The following is a 16,953-nucleotide window of genomic DNA, read 5'->3' on the forward strand; positions in this document are numbered from 1 at the left end:
GGGTAACTGGACCAGCTGATTTTAAGTGTCACCTTTGTTATATATGATTTCCCACACATATGAGTTTTTGTTCTCTCTATTCTGTGCTACTATTTATCTATTCTAGTACCAGTACCAGATTTTTAAATGTCTATAGCATTATACTACATTCTTATATACAGTAGGAAGCTCCTTTTTAAAAAATTTCTTGACTATGCTGAAGCTAAACATCATTTGACAGTGACTTTTCTGATTCGATAATATATCATGTATTACTATTAATCCAAAACTTCTACAATGTTAGTTGAAAAAGTTTGAGTTTATTCCTAGATATTTTATAATCGGGGTTGTTGGTAAATGAGTTTTTGCTTTTTTTTAATATATAACTCATTACTTGGATACAGTTGTCATATAAGAAATCTATAGTTATTTATAGTATCTTTGGGGGGACCATTTTATCTAACTTAACTATTTCTAAGCAGATGATTTTAGTCTCCTGTCCTGTAGGATGTTGAGGAGAAAACGATCAGTGAGTTGAGCTGCCACAGAAGGACCTGAGATTTTGGCAGCCTAGTATGTGTTTCTAAAAGTCTGGAAACTCTCAGGACTAGGTAGTGTTGATGATATACATTCTAAAGGAAATTAACTACTAGTTGAAAATAAATTAAGATGTTAGCATTGCATTCCAAAATAGACAGTGGCACTCAATTTAAAGTTCTAAAGAAAACTGTTATAAATGATTATGCTCAGAGGCATTTGTCTGAAATGTTTGCACAACGACTCAGCACTTTATTAAGGTGAAATTTTAAAAAACTGATCACCAACTTGAGTCAATAAGCATATGTTTCATAAACGGACTTACACTGAAAGGTAAAAAACATCAAGTTCTTTTATAAGTGAATCTGACAAATATTTCCTGTAGCAATAGCAACCATTTAAATTTTACAGAGCTTTGTAGTTTACCTGCAATCATTTAATCCTCAGAAAAATTCTATGAGATGGAAAACAAGGCTCTAGTGTTATCCTCACCTTCTCAATGAAGAAACTGAGGTTTAATGAGGTTAAATGAGTTGTCCAAATTTATATAACTCTTAAGTGGTAAAGTCAGGGTTTAGATGCAGATCCCCTGAAGCTTATATCAATATGCACTGCAATCCACACTGCTGCTTCCAAAAGGATCCAGCATATTGTAAAATGACATATGAAATATCCTGATGATCTTGTCTTTGATCCTTGATTACATGGCTGTGCAATCACACATGCAATCTGTGTGACCCCTATCTGACATTAACATTGCATGGGTACACCAAATTCTCCACCATGCAAGTCTGAATACTGTCTTTCTGCCATGGCCAATGAAAGATTTCATTAAAGCCCTCCAATGTTTTTTTGATATCCATATTGACTTTATGCTAAGCAATTGTGTTCTATATAATAATCAATTACAACATAATTCCAAAAGAAGTTTTTTAGTGTTTACAATCCTAAATTCAATGAGCTCTTTACTCTGCCATTGGCATGACAACTTGATGTTCACAAGGATTTGACATTTTTGAGTTTCAGAATCTAGAATATTTTAAAAAGCATTTCTGAACTTTCCATAACAATTTTTTCCTTCAAATTGTGAGGCTGTAGAACTCGTTGTGTATTATTTTTCCTATGTCAAATGCCCTCTTCCCTGGTAGAGAAGGGCTGTAGAGAGGATGGAATATTAATGGATTAAATCTCAATGAATGCCCTACTGATGGCTGGGGAACATACTTTTAAAAATTTAATTATACACTAAAACTTTCAAAAAAAATTGAGATTTGTTATGATTCTTACTTCTAAAACCCTCACTTCCTCTCTTTTCCATCCCTTTCCTGCCCCACCCTTGTCATATTACTTTTTCCTCAAATTCACCAGATCACCAGGGACTAACACATTTATTCTAAGCCATCTCTATACAGCAAAGTGCTGGATAACAGGTATGAAAAAAAAGAGCCTTTCAAATATTTCTAGTTGAGGAATAATACAGATAAAAGAATATCTTAAGGATTAACTTCTTAGTTCTATTTTGTGTTGGCTCCTGTCAAGCTTCCATAATTTGAACTTTGAATAAAAATACATATGACCTAAAAATTAGTAATCAAAATGAAGTAAAAAAAGTACCTTTCTGTGAAACTCTCAGAAAGTTGTACTTAAACAAGGAGAAGTCAGTATATCATATACTGTATTCAACACTTTTTTCAGATTACATGCCAGGGTTTAACAGAGTAAACTGTCAATCCAAATTATGGCTAGATTAAAACCTCTCTCTAAACCAGTGACTGTAGTGAAGACAAGGAATATCACATAAAAATGTTTTCTCTTAAATAAAAAAGCCTATACATAATGTTCTAACCAAGGCAATCCTTGTTTCATGCTTACAGCTGAACTCCTTATAAAATGGAGATATGCTGTCATGGCATTATATATGTAGCACCTCAGGGAAAATATTGTCAAAGCAATAAACTTATGTAGAAATACATAAAACATTCACAAGTCTTTCCATATAATATTCTAGCATATGTTTAATAATTTTCTCACTTATTTCTATGAGTTGTTTACTGTTTACTTGGCTAAAGAGTAAGATATTACCATAATGAGTCAGAATAGTATATTCCCTAAACAGAAAATTCTCTAAAGGTTTAGTTTCTTAGCGTAACTTTTTGCCTGCTAATAAATGTTTAACAAGAACGCTCAGGTTGCTTGAGTGCAAGAGATATTAGTTATGTACCAAAAAAGTTTTAATTAAATATTAATTTTGATGTGAAGACATACCCCCTATATTCTCCACCAATAAAATAGGGCCAGTAGCCTCTGCAACAGTTAGAATTTTTCTTTATTTTAGAGGAGAGGAAGTTGCTCAAAATAATAATTCCTGAAATATATTGGCATTTGCTATGTGCAGGAACTATGCTAACGATCTAACAGGATAGAAAATGGGTATTTACACCCATTTTTCAGCTAAGAAACCTGAAGTTGTGAAAGTCACTTGTTATAAATGGTAGGGACAGGATTCAGTCCAGGTCTACTTAAATTTAAAACCTGAAGCTTCAACTAGACATACAGCTACAGAAGAGCACAGGGAATATCTGGCTTCCCCTGAACATATTTTTGAAAAGAATATGCTTTCTTCTTTTTAAGAAGAAAATTAGAACATTATGTTGATACAATGGTTATGATTACAATAGTGGCAGCAGCGTGAAAATAATAATGTCAGATTCTGGCAACAACCCTGCTTTAAATCACTACACTATAGTACTTTCCACGACACTGAGTACTTCACGAGGACTTTTTTTTTTTTTGTCTGTTTTATCTATTCACCCATTGCCCGATTATTTGTTATTTCCTGGTTACCTTGTCTTCCAGCTTTAGAAATGGCCTAGAAGTCAGACATCATTTTTTTAAAAAACTTCTCAGAGAGGAAATATGTGGTCCTCCTAGAATTCCTGGAAGGACTGGATTATCTTTCTTCTCCCACAATAATAATACTATCTTATGAAGAAAATGTCAGGAGGTCATAAAACAGTTACTCTTCCTGATAGTGGTGGTAACTGCACCTAGATGTAGTCCTACTCTTTCACGTGCCCTAGTGACATATATTTTTAGGACATCTGGTAAGATTCAGTAGGTTAGAGAAGCTTACAAACAATCTTGGGGTATTGAGTTACAGCTTCAAGGAAAAGAGCATGAATGTATCCACTGAATCATCACTACTAAAAAAAGACTTCAGAATCTCTCATAGTTAGACTTTGATTCATTAGGTTTTCAATAGCAAAGACTTTCTGCACACAAGTAGACAACAGACAGCTTGGTCAGGAATTAAATATGATCCTGGACTTCACAAAGTTTGCTTATGACATTGGACAATGCTACAGTCTATTCAATGAAATGTCCTAGGCCTGAATCTGTGTTGGGACAGGTTGTTTGCAACTAAAATATTTATCCCACATCATCTAGGTCTATTATAGGTTGAACTATGTCTCCTACAAATTTATATGTTGAAGATCTAACCTCCAGTAACCTCAGAATGTGACCTTATTTAGTAACAGTCATTGCACATGTAATTAATTAAGATAAAATGAGGTCATATTGCAGTAAGGCGGGCTTCTAATCCAACACAAACTTGTGTCCTTGTAAAAAGGGGAAATTTGGACACAGAGACATGCACACAAGGGTAATACCACGTGAACATGAAGTCAGTTGGAGGTGATACATCTACAAGTCAAGAAATGCCAGATTTCCTGCAAACCACCAGAAGCTAGAAGAAACACATGAAGATTATCCCTCACAGCCTTCATAAGAAACCAATCCTGCCAATATCCTTGATATCAAACTTCTGACAATAAATTTCTGTTTGAGCAGCCTAGTTTGTGGTGCTTTATTATGACAGCCCTAGGAAACTTATACATGGTCCTTCAAGAAAGATCTTCATTGATTTAGGATGAAATATATGTCTCTATGCCTTCAGAGGGTTGATATGAAAAACACTGTTTAAATAATCCTTTATATTTTATAAAACTATTGTTAAAATAGCCACACACTATGATAAAGACTATTATAATAAATTCCCATGTGGATTTAGTTGCAAGAAGTTTTGCCTTAGTATGCTTTTATGTTTTCCTTTTTAATAGTACCTCAATGTGCTTCTCTTCTTACTCTAGCACCCAGAAAGCTTGGAACCAAGTGTATTGCCCCCAAACTGAACATGTGTATCTGAAAACATCTACTCCTGAAATGAAAACATTTGCAAAACATCCTTTAGATGTTTTCTCTTGTTGTATCCTTACTTGTCTCATCTGAATGTAATTCGTAAGTAGTTTCAAAGCCTTTCAGGAAAGAAAAATCAATTTTTAAACAAAATGATAGCATATGCCCTCTAGAAGTTAGTCATAATTTGTGACAGTGTCAGAAAAATTAGAATTACTAGCTGGAGAACAGCGTTTGGGTAGCCGAGTACTGAATAGCTATTAATTCGGAAAAAAGTGTTGGGGTGGGGGGGTATGGGCATGGAATCATCCCTTTGAGATCCAGGAAAACTCTTATACAAGAGAAAGCATCAAAGACACAAAGATTTTTCCCATATGGTGTTTCATCAGTTCATCAATAACATTACTTTCTGTGATTGGTTCATGATGTCTAGAAAAGGCTCACCTTTTTTTTTGTAAAAACTGAAACAAGCAGAGGTAGTATATTAATGTCCTAGGAAGAAACAAAAAACAGTTAAGAGGAGGACTGATGGTGGCAAAAGCCTAAGCAGGGAAGTTGAATGATAATTGTGGCAGCAGAGCTGCAAGTAAGCAGGTGTCTTGATGTCAAAATGAAGCGAGTCAATGAGTCAATACCAAATATCAATGAGGTCTGAGTCTGGTGATACAAACTGCAGCTTGCATCCCTGCACTGAAGCCCATTAAGCCAAAGACACAAGAAGTCCAGAAATACAGAGCATCGACAGTGATGCCACAGAACATGTGTGCAGAGAGCATAGCATGAAATTCAAGAATTCACCCTAACCTTAGTAATTCTCCAGATGATGCACGGCAGTATGCCAGGGCACATCAACCAACATATCCAAGCAGCTGGCAAAGTAGGTGGATGTTTACAGTCACTGCATGTAGCTCAATGTTCATAAGCTGTGTCATAGCTCTATGTCATACCCCCTCTCCTTCAGCTACTACTGCATCTGTACCTAGGGCTCCATGAGCAGCCATGAGTTCCAGGCACTCAGATAATTTATGATCTCATGTCATGTTCACAATAACAGTATGAAATAGGTTTTTTTTAAAAAATCTTGCTTTAAGGTAAGGAAACAGAGGATCTGAAACGTTAAGTAATTTGTTCAAGGTAACCCAGCTGATGAATGGCGGAGTGGTATTCAAACTTAGGTCTGTTGGAATTTCAAGTGTTCCTACCCAGCCTTTCCAAAGAATCATTGCTATTGCTAACTCAATCATTGTCCCTGCCCAGTTCGGAAATCTCCAGATCAATATTGTCATTTTTCTTCTTTAGGAGAGTATTTCTGGCTTTTCACAAAATGTCTTACCCCCTTTACAGTCATCCTTGTCATTTCACTAATGTCACTTATTCTTCCCCTCCATAGTGCTGTTGATGGCAGCTTATCTCTGGATACAAGGTCTTTTAGGAGAGGGTGGATAATTGTGTCTACTTGGAATCAGCTGTAAGTATGCCTTCTGATTTCTTCTCAGCATCTCAGAACGATTGATTTTGTCCCTGGTGTGACCCAGTTGTCTTGCCCCTTTACAAAGCTGGAGATCTGAAGTCAAAGTAATTTAAGGTCTGAATTTGCTCTATGGAGAAATTTCAACAGCTCTAGGCTCACACAATGGACAATGACAAGAGGGTCTTAGCATCTGCGGGGCATATGGGTCTGGCCACCACACTATGCCTTCTTTCTTTTAGCTTACATTATAGTATTTAAGTCAAGCAACTTAAATTGACACTCATTGTAGTAGCCTGAATAATGACAAATTATGTCCATTTCCTAATCCCTGAGACTGTGAATGTTACCTTATACAGTAAAAGGGACTTTGCAGTTATGATTAAGGATTTTGACACAGATTATCCTGGATTATCTGGGTGGGTCATAAATATTATTACAACTGTCTTTAAAAGAGACAGAGGGAGATTTGATTGCAAAGGATCAGGTGATGTGATGGATCTGATGATGCTATGAAGCTCTAGCAACAGAGAAGACAAGGAAAGGGATTCTTCCACCCAGAATTTCCAAAAGGGAGTACAGCCCTGTTTACATGTTGACTTCAGCCCAGTGAAACCAAATTTCAGACTTCTGACTTCCAGAATTCTAAGTAAATGTATATTGTTTTAAGCACCAAGTGTGTGTTAATTCATTATAGCAACCATAGGAAACCAATGAACACATATTTTTAACCTTAAATGGAATGGGCCCCAAATACTTGAAATGTTACCATCTTCTTTATCAATGTCTTTCAGAAAATAACTCCCTTAGAGATTCCACTCAGTTTTACTAATAAGGGGCTGGAAGCCCTGTAATACAACTTCAAAAAAATATGCAACCCTTCTTTTCGATAAATGTGTTAATTAATGTGAGCCACAAACTTTGCCTTTTAATATTCTTTGTTCAGCTGGCATAATACAGCTGGGGGTCCTATGCTTAAAAGAAATAGTAGGAAGAGTTCTTGAGTGTCCTTGACTATGCCCCCTCCTCCCCCCACTTACCTTTTAGTGCTGAGGGTCAGGCTGCAGAATGCAAATTTATTTTGTAGATTAGATCTTATTTCTTGTACACCAGGTCTGTGTAGCTGCTTATTTCTAGTATCTGGGTGAAATAAGTCTAGAAAATGCCAAATAGCCCTATGCAAAGGTGAAAGAAATGAAAAATTATCAAAGAATGTCAAATAAATATGCACACTTATTATAGTTATTTTTGTGTTTACCATGTAAAACCATTAGAATATTACTACTCTTTCTGTGGCTCATATGAATTTATATTGATAACTTCTTATTCTAAATAGACGACATGAAAGACCTTTGGATTCAGCTACTTTCCTTTTCAAATTTCACTCTCAAGAAAGTGAAGCCAATGATCATGAATTGGCACAGTGTACATTTTAGACAGATTCTTAGGCTCATGACCCAGTTCTGCTACTGCTCAGATTTCTGACTCCTCCCTGGAGCTCATCCAAAAGCACCTAAAAGCCACTTTTTACTTAACCATGGTGATTTCAGGGTCCCATGGATCTGGTTCATCTCAGCAAGGCTAATAATTCATTGAACAACATACCCAGGAAAAGAAAACTTAAAGATGTTTTCTGGCTTTATTTAAAATGACTTAGAGCAAGATGCTATTTTGTTCTTTGTGGCAAGTGTTCCTGTTTTAAAGACACAGTACTCCAGTAAGTCTTCCAATTTTGACCAGGAGTTGCTTTGTATAATTCAGAAATTACTGATTGAAAATCCTTTAAATCCTTTAAAGTTTTTTCCTCAATATTTCAAATAGGTGAAGATTTACTGTTACCTAAAGCTTTCTAATAGGAACATTTTGATTTAAATGGGATTTGGGGGGCTTCCCTGGTGGCGCAGTGGTTGAGAGTCCGCCTGCCGATGCAGGGGACACGGGTTCGCTCCCCGGTCCGGGAAGATCCCACATGCCGCGGAGCGGCTGGGCCCGTGAGCCATGGCAGCTGAGCCTGCACGTTCGGAGCCTGTGCTCCGCAACAGGAGAGGCCACAACAGTGAGAGGCCCGCATACCGAAAAAAAAAAAAAAAAAAAGGGATTTTGGTCATAAACTATCAGTTAAAAATCACTGGACTTCCCTGGCTGTCCAGTGGTTAAGACTCTGTGCTTCCAATGCAGGGGGGATGGGTTTGATCCCTGGTTGAGGAACTAAGATCCTGCATGTCACACAGTGTGGCCCAAAAAAAAAAAAAAAAAAAAAATCACTTCTTTATAATTCTTAACCAATTGGGCGCTGTTTTTCTTGCACAAATTGAAAAACAATTATTGACCTTAGAGAGGAAACTGCATGCCCTGGGTTGGTGATGAGTCCTTTTCATAATTCATTGTACATACTCCAAATCTCGGTGGAAATCTAGAAATACTATGGAGCAAAAGAACAGAGACTTGCCTAGTGGGCAGAGAAGTTGGGCAAACTTAGGTTACGGGGCAAATGCTTGGGCTAGAAGCATTTGGGAACAATTAGGGAAAGAAACTGAAAAAACAAAAGAAAGAAGGAGGATAGAAGCACAAGGTCGTAAGAGGCAAGAGGGCTCATGGGAGGTTAAACTGTAACAGAGGAGAGGGACGTTCATGAACTTAGAAAAGGGAAAAGTGGGACTAAGTGCTAATTTGTTAAATTTGGAAATGGAAATTGAGGGATGTCAGATGGCATCTATTGTTTCAGTGAGTAAGATAGGAAGGAGACTAGAGTTCAAAGAGGGGAAATGTTCAGGATAATATTTGTGAATATGACAGAAAGTCAATTAATGACTGAAAAAATTGTTGAGTGGAATGAAGGCTGGGTTGAGACTGCATATCTTACAAGTCTGTAATAGAACAATCAGCTAGGCTATGCTTTGCAAATTCAGGTACCCTTGCGTCTATCAGCTGTGTGCCTACAATAAACAAAGCTGTAGGAATAACAACATCTTCCTCTAGTATCAGTTTTACTTGAAACATTTGAATGAAATTTTAAGTGCTTAACTGAATGTTTTAAAAATATTTTAATATAGACAGAATGAAAATCAGGGTAAATTTTTTAAGATAAATGAGAAACTTCAAACAAATTAAGTGCTTGTGGTAAGCTGCTCTTGATTATAACCCCCAACACTCTCAGGACTGCTACATGTAACTGTTCATTTTCTTCTACCCTTGGGGAATGCCTACAGAAAAGTTTCAGATGCTAGGGAGCTGCAGACAACGTAAGCAGGAGCAGAGAAAGCAAGAGGGCTGATTTCTCCCTGGGATTGGCAAGGGCTGGAGGCCAATGAGGTGAGGAATTATAAGGTGCTTGTGCAAGGCATTAAAGGTGGCCTTTTACTCCATAGGATAAAGTGATTCTCCCAATCTGTCTGACATAGATATTATATTTATCTGTTTTACAGATTTGGAAACTAAACCTCAGAGTGGTAAACCATTTGCCTAAGACACATAGTTAATAAGTAACAAGGGAACTAAGTGTGGTCAGAAAGGCTCTGATGGCTTAGGAGACCAAGAGGCAACAGAGGGACTACAGGTCTTGATGACAGTAAAGGCAGGGTCAGCAGGGGCAGGGCCTAGGCAAGGTAGAAAGACATCAAAGGGAGGCACTGTATTTATTGGTTGTTTGAAACCAAAACGTCATGGTTTAGATTTAACAAAACTCCGTAAGCACCATTCAAAAAAATCAAATCAGCCTTATATCTCCCACCAGCTATTTAGGGTGGCTGTTCCTCTGCCTCATTTTTCTTTCCTGGAGGACAGAAACTTCAATAAGACTGAAATTTCCTTCTGTTATGCAACAATCACAAATTAAGAAAATGGAGTAAACTACATTGGATTAGCAAGCAGTGAAGTTTTTCTGCACACCATTATTTGGGGAAAAGCACAATCTCTAGCAAATTGTATCTTCTTGCTTCTTAATAACATACATATAGTATGCCAAAGATTTGGGACCTATTAGAGCTTCTGTTCCTCCCAGTTACACATCATTGTGTTGCCTGTGGTCAGGCTCCCTCATTACTTTAAAAGACATTTTCCACATTAAGAGCAACCTTTTCAATCTCTTGGGGATTTCAAATTATTATTTTTGTTACTGTTCATTTAATATGTATTTATTGAGCACAAGCTGCATTTTAAACATTGTGCTATTTGGGGGGCAGGGGGCAGCGGAGGGAGGCACCAAGAGACTTGTTTACAACCCAGGACTCATCTTTAACTGCTACCTAGTTTACCTACAAATCAGACTTAAACCTGTTTTCTAACAGATGGAAATCCTAAATTATCAATAGTAAGGTCAAATAAAGGAGCTTGCAGTAGGCCTGGTTGGTCCATTTTGGAGCCTGGTGTTTCCAGAGAAGCAGGATTCCAGAGAGTGAAGAGTCAGGCAGAGGACTTGGGGGACTAGGTATGAAGTAAAATCACTGTGTGCAGCAGAGCTGGAAGGTCACAATAAAATTCCCACAAATTAGGGAGGTTAAAGATGCACTTGGTGTGCTTTAAAATGCATTCATGAGCTGTGTGCCAGACAGGTGAGAATCAACCAGGGCAGCTCCATCCTTACCCATGATCCCCTTCCTCAGTTCAACTCATCAGCAGTAGCAGTTACAGATTAAAAATAGCAACAGTAGCTCTATGTTGGCTAATCCTACTCCAGAGAGGCCACTATGTCTATATACATTAAATGGCTTTACCAAAAAATGTCCATTTGAAATGATGGACAGGAAATGAAATTTCCTGGCAAAGGAAGTGGTGAATGCTGATTAGAAGACACTGTCTTTCATGAACTCAGTAGAGTAGACTTCTCTATTAAAAATAAGAAGCAATCTTATTGCTTTGTCTGGGAACCAATATTTCCAGATTCTTTTGATATATTTGTCTAAACAGTGGAGGCTGAGTGGAGAAATGTTACTGATTTTCAGATTAGACAAGTTAATTGTTATTACAGAATCGACTAACTTAACAAGTGTGTATCTGAGTTGACCAGAAGTACCTCACCTCATGCAAATCAGTTTCCCAATTAAAAGAATTTCTGAGATCACATCATTTTGTTTAAGGTAAATGGACTAGCTTTTGATGTAAAATACCAAAATCATAATTAAGACTAAGAAATGTGAATGATCCATAATATATTTTGAAAGCCAAGTAGGTAAAAATCCAAAAATTTAATCATTCAAGAGCAGTAATGCAGAAATGTCATGAAAAACATAAATATCAAATTCACAAATACCATCTGACAGACATTTCAGGTGAATGGTAGCAGTGTGGGTCCAATAACAAGAACAAGAAACAATTATAAAATCTAGGGGGCCTTCCAGTCCTTTCCATTAGACATTTACATGACAAGTCTGAAGATGTCTTAATAGGAAGTTTGGAGATTTTATCAGAATGACTTTTTCCTTCACAGACTCTAAGGAATGAGACATGTATACCATTGGTGCAGATATTGAGATTAAATATCCTCCATAGGATTGTGCAACATTCATTAAACATTCTGGTGTGCAAACTATGTTCTAAGTGTTGGGATAACTCTGAAAAATCTACTTAAGCTATTTTTTAATCTTTAAGTGGAAAAAAGAGGTGTGGGGAGAGAGGCAGTGTGAAAACGGCACTAAGAGGGATATGCTGGGAAAATACTGGAAAATCAAAAGGGTTTCTGAAAACTTGGGCAAATTTAATAACTATGTTTAGGAGAGGCAATTTAGAAATCACGACTATAGGAGCCCCTGTATTGTGTGAGGTGCCATTGCATGAGCAAGGATGGTGTGAAAAGGGACATCCCAGGCTGCCACCATGGCTGACCTGGGTGGATAACGGAGGATCAGTAAATATTTCTTACAAATCTTCCTATTAGATTGCCAGTTGTGGTAACATATTTGTAATTTTTGAAAAGCAATTAGGTCAGGAAAAGATTTTCGAGTTTCTGAAGGTTTTGGGGTTGAGGATGAGTGCTACCATGACCAGGATGGGGGCTCTGAAGCCCAGCCCTCTCCCCTCCCAGCCTTGTGTCAGCACTGGTGGTTTTGGTGAAGATTAAAGGAGAAGCACATACAGAGCATCTGCATTCTACCTGGTATAAATAAGAGCTATCCTGATCACCAACATCTTTTTCATCATCACTCATAAAGTGCTGGGATATATATGAGACAAATGGTGAAAACTTAATATTTAAACAAAGAATTTGAAATGAAGAGGAGAGTTACAAAAACAACAAGACCAGAATGAGCAGCCAACTCTCAAGTGCCAGGTTCCAATGAAGAGTACACATGCCAAGGGAAAGGGCTCCCAGCCTTTCCTGTCAGCAGGCAAGTTCGGGGGAGAGTAGACTAGAGCACATTTCTCAAAGGGTGCCCACCACATTCACCTGAGACGTTCTGTTGGAAAGGTGGATGTCTTCAAATCACTTCCCAGGCACCCCAGCTCAGGAGTGCAACAAAGCACAAATGGGAAAGGAGCCACTGTCAGCAGGGGCGACTCATAGGGATGTCAGGACTCACTTGTTGCTCTCAAACTACTCAGCTTCACAGACCTCTGAGTTTTCCTGAACTTCTCTGTTGCTCTGGTAGTATGAGAACACGTTTCCCAAGGGAAAGGCCTTGTGGAGGGATTGCTTCTTCTCCATGGCATGGAGATCTCCTGTCCATCTTTGCCCTGTGGGAGAAGGCTGTGGCAGAGGCCCCTGGCCTGGGGGTTCAGTGCCTGGGAATCCCACTCAAGCCCATGCCAGGGGGGTCTGGCAGGCAGTCCCTACCTCATTGATGTGCAGGGCCACAACCTCAGTGGAACCATTGTTGGCAGTTGGCACCACCTTCATGAAGCTCACTTTGCTGGGGTCCTACTCCTTTGAGAGGCAAAGTGCTGCTGCTGAACCCTTCTCAAGCCCAGCTCCATGATCCCCAATGGGGAGGCTGCTGGGGCTGCAGCTCTCGGGACATGTTCTGGAACATGTTCTGGGCTCTAGGTGTTGGTTTGGTCATTCCCCAGTCTGTCACTGGGCCAAGGGACAGCACCATGCTGGACACCTCACCATGCCTCTGGTCCAGCTTATATCAAAGCTGGGGTCACAAATAACACCCAATGCCCAGAGCTCTGCTGATGACATGAACTCAAACAGGAAGAACAATACCTGGCATGAGGTTTGCTCTCAATCCACATGAGCCCTGTCACAGGCCACCTGGCCTGCTGCCTCTTGCCCCCAACCCATCACTATTCTTCCTTATGTCCTTAAGTAATGACAGACAATGAGACTTGAGGATTGTTCTTAACTCAGCTAAGGGGCTTGGCATGTTCTGTTTTCTCCACCTGGAACAGTCACACAATTGGCTTCAGGCCTTTGCTCAAAGGTCGCCTTCTCAGGAAGTTGCCCCTGGATGCTCCATCTAAAGTTCCCTCACAACATTCCTATCCTTGTCCTGATTTTCTCTCTTTAGCATTGACTGCTGACTATGAGTTCTATCTTCCCCACTAACACCATAAAAGCCATGGGTTTGTCTGTTTTGTTCACTGCTATTTCCCAAGCACCTAACATATGGAGGCATTGAATGGAGTTCAATTGGTGCTCCCTCAATCCTGTGAGATGCATCCACCCCACCCTCTGCTGCCATGGGTGTTTGGGGGATGGGGGTGGGAGGGGAGGCACAGCCCTGATCCTGAGAAGCAAGGCCCTGCCCCTCTGAGAGTTCATGGGCCACCAAAGCAAGCAGAAAATAATGAAAATAGACAAATTTACAAACTCTGGTAACCTATGAAAGAAAAGTGCAAAGCACTACATGGGGCCAGCCCCACGGCAGGCCGTTTGCAGAATAATCACAATGGTACTCTGAGGTATGTGTTACAGTTCTCACTAAGGACCCTGGCTAAGATCCCTGATGCAAACCCAGATCTTCCTGTCCTAACCTCACAGCTGATTAGCTCTTCTTTGTTCTTCATCCTTGGAGAGAAGGTTAACAGTCATACTTTTTATTTGCAGGCCAACAGGCGGCGCCCCCCCACAACTCCCCTCCATTCTTTTGTCCCTTGCTGGGGTCTTTCATTGTACTGACTTGAAGCCACCAAGCCCAGAAGTTTGAGCCCCTCCCCAGGGATAAGGCTTGCTGGGATAAGGGAGATTTCACTCTCTCGGAAGAGAAAGAGGATTCAGTCCACTTTTGAGGGGGTGAGGGATTCCTGTCTTTCTGCAGCCCTTGGTGCTGTTTCCTTTCCCTCTTCTTTCAGCAAACACATGCCTGGGATCTGAGGGGAGGCTGACTAAAGGCTGAACTCAGTGCTCATGGCTCCAAACCTGGTGGTGTCATCTGAGGCAGACCCAGAGGGCCTGATATCAACTGCTGACCCAAGGCAACTCTCACTCATCCATATTTCAGGGCTAAAGGTCACATGCACTATCTTGCTGTTGTATCCTGATGGCAGTCTTAACTAAATCACTCTCGTCTTGCAGAAAGGCATGAAGACTCCAAGCAGTTAAGTCACTTGCTCACAAATAGCTCCTGCTCCTCCTAAACGCTGCATTAACTGCATTTCAAACTACCTTTGGTCCACACAGGGTGGGGGAATGAAAGGGTGAGCCTCTGAGCATTGTACAGTAGGACTAATGCTCAATACTCAAACCAAGTTTCATAGATAGAGAAACCTACCCTGCAGGTCTAGCCTCACAATTTGAAAAGCAAGATAGGAGATAAGACTACAAAGAAAACAGGGCCGCTTCCAGGAAAAATCAAGTACCCGCTAACATGGGACCTAGCATTAACAAATCCTATCAAACAGCAACATATACCGGGCCCAGCGCTAAACTATCGAATCTAAATGACCACACCAGGAAGGAATTCCAGAGAAGGGAAGTAACCGGCGCCAGGGTGGCACAGCAAGTCAGCAGTGGGGTCGGGATTTAGCCAGCGCAAAAGGGTGGAGAGCACCGCTGGAGACCTAGGCCCAGAAAATGCCCGGCCCAGGCAGGGTTGGGGACGGACACAGCGCAGTGGCAAAGCCCGACCTTGCTAGGGATTGTGCTCGTGCGCAAGCACTTACCGGGGTGCAGCTGAGCGCGCACTGCGCGTGCTCGTACCAATGCGCCGAGAGAACGGTGAGTGCGCGAGGCACATGGTGGCGAGCACGAGCCACATGGCCTCGGGGACCTACGTCCAGCTGCCAGCCCTAGCTGCCGCGGCGCCCAGCCAGGCCAGGTAGAGAAGCCCCTCGAACGGCAGCACCGTGAGGCGCCGCAGCAGCGCCAGCCACCGGTTCGGCCACAGGGCGGCGACCAACTCACTCACTGTGAGTGCGCGCGCGGCAAAGAGGGTACGCGGCTGCAACCTGGGCTTGGGCTGCTCGACGGGGTGGGCCAGGTCAAGCAAGGCCGAGCCCCTCAAGACAGGCCGCTGCCCCCAGGCCCAGCCAACATCGCCCCCGTCTTTCCCAGAGCCGCGCTGGTTTCCGCATAGGCACCGCCTCACTTCTGACGTTTTACTTCCGCTGAGCCTTGGGCGCCACCAGAGCATCGCGGAATCAGAACAGCTGGGGACACGTAGTGGGCTGGATCCGGAAGTGGCTACTCAGGGAGACGCCATGACAGGTTGCTGCCGGAAAAAGAGGCTGGGCGCCGCCATGACAGAAAGGGCTTGAAAGGGCTAAAGGCGGCTTGTCTACCCTGCCACGCCGGACTGAGACCGGAAAAAACGAGGCAAGCCCGGGCGCCGTGACAACCTGAACCGGAAAAGGCGAGTCCTCCTCCGAGACTACACGGCACCGGCCTATCTGGTTCACGAAGGACGGAACTTGTACACTTCGGAGGCAGGGCCTGTCAGGGAAAAGCTGGTGTTCAGGGGGCGGGGCTTGCTATGAGGTGGGGCTTGTGTCTCCTGATGAAAGCCTCCGCCTTCAGGGTCCTGGGGAGGGCTCAGGACTGGCAGGCTTACAAAGGTAACACAGGACACAGCCACACATGACAAGAGCCATCATGCAATAGATAGTAATTACTCACAAAATTACTACTTTTAACATAAAATATGAAAAATCGGTGTTTATTTGAAATGATGTATTTTTTCTGTATTATTTACTTTCCAGTTACATAAATGCTGTTGTTTGAACAAAACCAAAATAGTATTGTATTACTAATAGAAAAAGGTATATCAATATGTTTATAGTGTTTCTGCCCTCTGATACAGAATTTATGAGCTATATTTTCAACTGTTTATTGGATATTGAATTTTCTGTTACATTGCATGTTCTTAAGATTCTTAAAATACATATGTGTAAGACTGCAAAAGGAGAATGTAAATGCACTAGGACTTGGATAATATTCTATATTTAATAAAATAACGGTGATGTTTCTTTTTTTCCCGTTACACAGTAGGATATTTTTACTCTTTCACTCTTCTTTTCCAATTATGCTTATATGAACAGACTGCGACCTTTAGAACATCCTTTTCTTTTATGTAGTTATAAAACTAAGGCAAAGATGACATCATTTTGACTTGCTCTTATCAAGTTCACAATTCTTGATTCTTGGTGTCATTCCAATGTGATGACATCAAGCTAAATATCCTCTCAACTAAAGCCTTTATTTACTTACTAACAACAACAAGCTTTTTGACTTGTAAGACTTTGTTTCTAGTTCTCCACAGCAGGTTTGTTTTGTAGACCAGCTTATTTATCAATCAAGCCTTTGCATCTATAAATTCATCATATGCTGCTATCGGTGTCCAAAATGTTTGTAGATTTTTGAACACTCAGAAGCACGTGGGATATCAACATACATT

General features: G+C 40.6%; 1 protein-coding gene across 17 annotated transcripts in view; it reads right to left on the reverse strand.

Annotated features, from left to right (window-relative positions):
* The window catches only part of LOC137210178 (uncharacterized), a 71,950-nt gene extending 55,788 nt beyond the window's left edge, over positions 1-16,162 (reverse strand). For 8 of the 17 annotated variants that reach the window (XR_010936302.1, XR_010936300.1, XR_010936299.1 and 5 more), the window contains exons 1-3: positions 15,224-16,161; positions 7,222-7,356; positions 5,158-5,205 (exon numbers count right to left, since the gene is read on the reverse strand). Coding sequence is in view for 2 of the 17 variants with exons in the window: in XM_067711808.1 (XP_067567909.1) it covers positions 7,222-7,356; positions 15,224-15,318 (230 nt within the window). In the remaining 15 variants the exon portion in view is untranslated. Of the gene's footprint in view, positions 1-5,157; positions 5,206-7,221; positions 7,357-15,223 lie in introns of all 17 variants that reach the window. The other 9 variants (XR_010936304.1, XR_010936303.1, XR_010936301.1 and 6 more) reach the window with 4 other exon arrangements.
* Between the last annotated feature and the right edge of the window lie 791 nt (positions 16,163-16,953).

The sequence above is a fragment of the Pseudorca crassidens genome, chromosome 17 (genome assembly GCF_039906515.1).
Source record: "Pseudorca crassidens isolate mPseCra1 chromosome 17, mPseCra1.hap1, whole genome shotgun sequence".
Lineage (NCBI taxonomy): Eukaryota > Metazoa > Chordata > Mammalia > Artiodactyla > Delphinidae > Pseudorca > Pseudorca crassidens.